The sequence below is a fragment of the Sinocyclocheilus anshuiensis genome, unplaced genomic scaffold (assembly GCF_001515605.1).
Source record: "Sinocyclocheilus anshuiensis isolate Anshui unplaced genomic scaffold, SAMN03320099.WGS_v1.1 scaffold86, whole genome shotgun sequence".
NCBI lineage: Eukaryota > Metazoa > Chordata > Actinopteri > Cypriniformes > Cyprinidae > Sinocyclocheilus > Sinocyclocheilus anshuiensis.
Genome location: NW_015547662.1, coordinates 2,135,246 through 2,140,248, shown reverse-complemented (window position 1 = coordinate 2,140,248; position 5,003 = coordinate 2,135,246). Strand labels below are relative to the sequence as shown.

The 5,003-nt window shown below is 36.9% G+C and overlaps 1 protein-coding gene across 3 annotated transcripts in view; it reads left to right on the top strand.

Moving 5' to 3' along the window:
- LOC107702342 (PDZ and LIM domain protein 3-like) overlaps positions 1-5,003 on the top strand; it is an 11,970-nt gene that overhangs the window by 1,487 nt on the left and 5,480 nt on the right. The window contains exons 2-6 of one of the 3 annotated variants that reach the window (XM_016504629.1): positions 2,175-2,326; positions 2,530-2,614; positions 2,696-2,883; positions 3,088-3,221; positions 4,731-4,842. In XM_016504629.1, the coding sequence (XP_016360115.1) occupies positions 2,175-2,326; positions 2,530-2,614; positions 2,696-2,883; positions 3,088-3,221; positions 4,731-4,842 (671 nt within the window). The remainder of the gene's footprint in view (positions 1-2,174; positions 2,327-2,529; positions 2,615-2,695; positions 2,884-3,087; positions 3,222-4,730; positions 4,843-5,003) is intronic. The other 2 variants (XM_016504630.1, XM_016504631.1) reach the window with 2 other exon arrangements.

Here is a 5,003-nt window from a genome sequence, read left to right as displayed (position 1 = left end):
GGTTCAGCATGGCACTGTTACTTAATCTCAACATTGCGCAGCCATTTTTGGTCAAACACCCTCCTGTCCTCTGTCTCTAGGCCTTGGGAGTTGTTTTTACTTACAGCTAGGACTGTAACCTGGACTTTATTAATCAAAGTATGTTTGGAAACCAGGCCTGTTTTACCCACAGCAGGTTGTTGAACTGTACTCAAAATGTAAGAGTGGGATCTGTTGGCCTCACAAATGACAATAGACTGTGGAACTGTCTCTCAGGAGAGAGAAAATTGGTTGGAATAAAACTTGAGGTCACTTTTTTTATGTATCTGTTAAGTTGGATTCTAGAAACTGGGAGTCGTTTCTAGAAACCACTCGCTAATTTATTATGAAACCAGGCTCGATATATTACGCAGTTGTACTTTTCAAGTAAACTGATCTTGTTTTAAGGATGCTGAGATATTTAACTAGAAAACAGACCTTTGTATTGTGAAAGTCATCTTGATTTAGTCTGTTCTGCTCTGTTAGTAGAGCAAATGCCTTCTAGTGGACTAAATTTGGGTTCTGAGCATATGAGGTATAAAAGTACTGGTGCATTTGTATATTAAATTAAAAAGATAAAGCTGCTACATCTGGGATGAATGGATAAGAGACTATAAGAAACATATTGAGTTCTTGATCCGTCTTTCTGCTTGCTGATAAAGAGCTCATTTAGGAGTCAGGACCTGATTCAATGCCAAACCAGAGCAGTTCCACAGACAAACCCCACTGCATCCAGAATGCCTTTTGATATATGACTAATATGATGGATGCACCTTTACATTTGGTTCTTATGCGGTTATACATGCCATTCTGCTCATGTAATGCAAGTCAAATAATGCAGTGCATGTGCAGTTTCCTATAATTCATCTGTAGCGCTTCATTCTGAGAACTGATAACAGCAGGACTGCAGAACTTCTCTGGAGACTGTTATTTCCCCAGCATGTTTACTGTGGAGAGTAGTTTACATGGGTGCACATACCAATGATGACAAGGACTTACACGTACACATAGACATTCAGACACACTTACACACACACATACTTGTAAATGTGGTTTACGGGGATTCTCCATAGACGTAGTGGTTTTTTTGCTGTACAAACTGTATTTTCTATCCCCTTACCCTAAACATACCCCTACACCTACCACTCACACAAAACTACTGCCATTTTTTTACTTTTAAAAAATGCCATTTAGTATGTTTTTAAGCCATTGGGTTGAAGTGTCCTCATAAACCATGTTTACTTGTAGTACCCATGTCATTATACACATTTGTGTCCTCACTCACACACATTAAAGGGATAGTTTACCCAAAAATGTTGCCATCATTTACTCACCTTCATGTTGTTCCAGCCGTGTATGTGGGTCAATGAAAAAGAGTTTCCACAATAAAGAAAAGGAAAAACGTAATTCAAGACATGTAACAAGTTGTTATAAATGAACTCTTTGCATTCATGTGTTTTATATCATTGTTAAAAATCTTATTATTTAAAAAAAAAAAACATTTTATAGCATTTGAAACTATAAATTATAAATATTATAAATAGTCATGGTTAAAAAAAAACTAAAGGAGAATAAAAACACCTCAGTTTTATTCAGAGGACTAAATAAAAATGTATGAGAGGCCTAAATAAAACAAAATGCAATTTGGTACAGTTGCAGATATTTATATGGCAAAATAAAATAAAATTAAATTAAATTACAAAAATAAATAAATAAATCAATGGCATCTTTAGAACAGTATAACAGACTACTTACATAAAATGCATATAAATATCCGTTGTCACTCTATAAATCACAATAATATGTCTTAGTAAGATGATATTTAAATGCTTAGTGTTATGATCAAAGCTCTGCAGTTTTTATTGTGGGGAGCAAAAGATCTACAAATAAACAATGTACGCATAAACGTTTCTCAAAAGTCTTGCCTAACCCTAACCCTAACTTACATGATTTGATATTCACTTTTTAACTTTATTGAAAGTAAGAACTATCAATAAGAGGTCATTAAGTAAAAGAAGAAGAAGAGGAGGAAGAATGTACTTTTTAGACATCTTTTTGTTTATTAAACATCAGTAAGAACTGAGATTGGAGCGTTGCCATTTGATAACACTTTCAGCTAGCTCCTGCTGATGTTGTCTACAATTTTGCGTTTTTAGATATCACCAGGAAGTAAAGCTGCCAGAGTCAACCTCTCTCCTGGAGACATCATCTTAGCAATAGATGGAGTTTCTGCAGAAAACATGATGCACTCGGAGGCTCAGACTCTAATCAAGGATGCCACCCATCAGCTCACACTTACTGTTGAGAGGTCAGAGGTCACCTTTAGATCCACTTAACTAGCTGGACAGCAGCACATGAGCTTGCACTCTGCACCACATAAAGGGGAAGCTGTGCATTAGCTTTTTTAAGATTTGGCGTTTTTGTGTTTTTGAATGTGTTCAAATAAATATATTCAGACCAAATAGGAAAAACAATAAATAATGAAAATGTGATCATATCATTGTTTTGCAGACCAGAGACTAAGTTGTGGTCACCAAATGTTGCTGAACACAACAAAAGCCATCCATTTAAAATGAACCTAGAGGCAGAGAGACAAGTATGTGTCTTCATATTTTATGTATGATGTCTATCTGTATCATGTGGTTTCATCTATAATGCTTATATTTTTGCCTGACAGGAGTACACACCAATAGGAACAGGCCATAATCGAAGGGCTTCGCCCTTTGTGGCCGCAGCCAACATCGATGAAACGCGTCAGGTGGTGAGCCCAACCTACAACTCCCCTATTGGCCTTTACTCTTCTGGCAATATCCAGGACGCCTTACAAGGACAGCTCAAGGGCCTCATCCATAACAAACCAGAAAGGTGAATGTTCAAACCTTCATACCCGAACCTGAGCTATTCAGTCTAGTAAATCCTTCTAGGAAATTATCAGGACATGGGTATTTTTGTATTGTTAGTAGCACTGAGCTGATCAGGAAACATTGCTCAGTTATCATCATGTATTGAAATATAACATCTAGTTTGATTCTATGGAGGAGACTACTTTGAAATTACGTGTGTGTGTAGTCCCAGGAAGCTTAGCAATATAGAGGAGTCAGATGTATATCAGCTGCTGCAGAGAAATGAAGATGAAGATGAGCCCCATGAACCACGACAGTCGGGATCCTTTAAAGCCCTACAGAGCTTTATCAACAGTGAGGGTATGACATGCACACACTGCAATAACAGAAAGACAAAAACAAAAGAGAATGCACAATATTTAATAATTAATTAATTGCAAAGAAATTGCTAGTTCAACACATTGAATTAAACACATTGAATTAAATGTGGCATTTTGATGTAGAACAACTGAAATAGTATTTTCTTGTAAAATATACTCCAGTAATTTGTGTTTTATTTACAACTTTGAACATTTTTTTTTTTCAGTACACAAGATACTATACTAAATATTAGATGTAACACTGATCTACAGCATCAAAATTGTATTATACAGTACACAGTTCTACAGTTACATAAGATAATACTATTATCCATTATTATCCATTAAAAGGGGTCCTATTATGCTCTTTTACAAAGTCTTGATTTTGTTTTGGGGGTGTACTAGAACAGGCTCTCATACTAGGTCAGGGATCCTCAAATCTGGCCCACAGGATCCACTTTCCTGCACAGTTTAGCTCTAACCCTAATCAAACACACCTGAGCATGCTAATCAATGTCTTCAAGATCATTATAAAATCACAGGTAGGTGAATTTGATCAGGGCTGGAGCTAAGCTCTGTAGCGCATCGGCCCTCCAGGGCAAGATTTGAGGAACCCTGTACTAGGTTGTTCGAAAAACATAATTTTTCACATATTTTATATTATTACAACGCCTCTCTCCTTAGTCTGGCATGAACAGCTCGAATAGTTCCTGTATCAAATGAAAGCCTGCCTTCTGAAATACGAAATGTGCTGTGATTGGTTAGCTGGGCCAGTGTGTGTTGTGATTGGCTCCACTCGGCGCCTGGTCAGGAAATGTCACGCCCCTTACCATAGCTGCCTGCGAGCTTCAGTGTAAATATTGCGTCAAAATCAAATCAATTTGAGCGCGATTTAAACCCGGATGATTGTAACCACTCTAAGTTCGTCTGCCTTGGGAAAGCTAGCGTGTCTCCGACATAGTGATAACACTCGTTGCCTTCTCTAGTGCAGCTCAACCAGGTCTCGTCCCATTCGTCGATATTTGTGATATCACAAATCCCGGAAAATATGCGTTGTAGTCCAAACGAGTCGTTCGTTGTAGTTTTTGAAAAGTGATTTCTGTTAAATAAAATATCTCCTTTTGAAGTGGACTTTGAACTTTGTAACTTTGCAGATATTTTTTATGCTCAAACAGCAACATTACAGACTAACTAAAGTTGAAAAAGTGAAAAAGCATAATAGGACCCCTTTAAATATGACAATATTAGGCATGCCAACCTTGGAATATTTCCTTAAGATATGTCATGAAGAGAAAAACGCCAATTATGCTCACATACGTTTAGTGACATTTTCTGAATAGATGTAATGCACATCTTACCGAATATTAGAATCAGATAACAATGTTTAGGGTAGGCTACAAATAATCGGTACTTTTGAAATCTGCAATTGAATTGGAATCATTTGGATTTACATAGCCTACTGTAATGTAAACATGATGGGTACTGGGATTCCGATCTTTTTGATTGACAGGTACACGTCCATTAGTGACAAGGAAAGTCTGTGCCCCCACGACCAAGCCATCTGCTCCGGCGGGGAACTTGCACAAGCTACCGATGTGTGATAAGTGTGGTAACGGCATAGTGTGAGTCAGGCCACTTGAGTCATTGCTCATTGTCAAAACATTTATTTTTATTTTTATTCTTGGTTATACATAGAAGCCACCAAGTATTTCTTCAACAGAAGAAAGAAAAATTCTGTCAAATATGATAAACCATATATATATATATATATATATATATATAT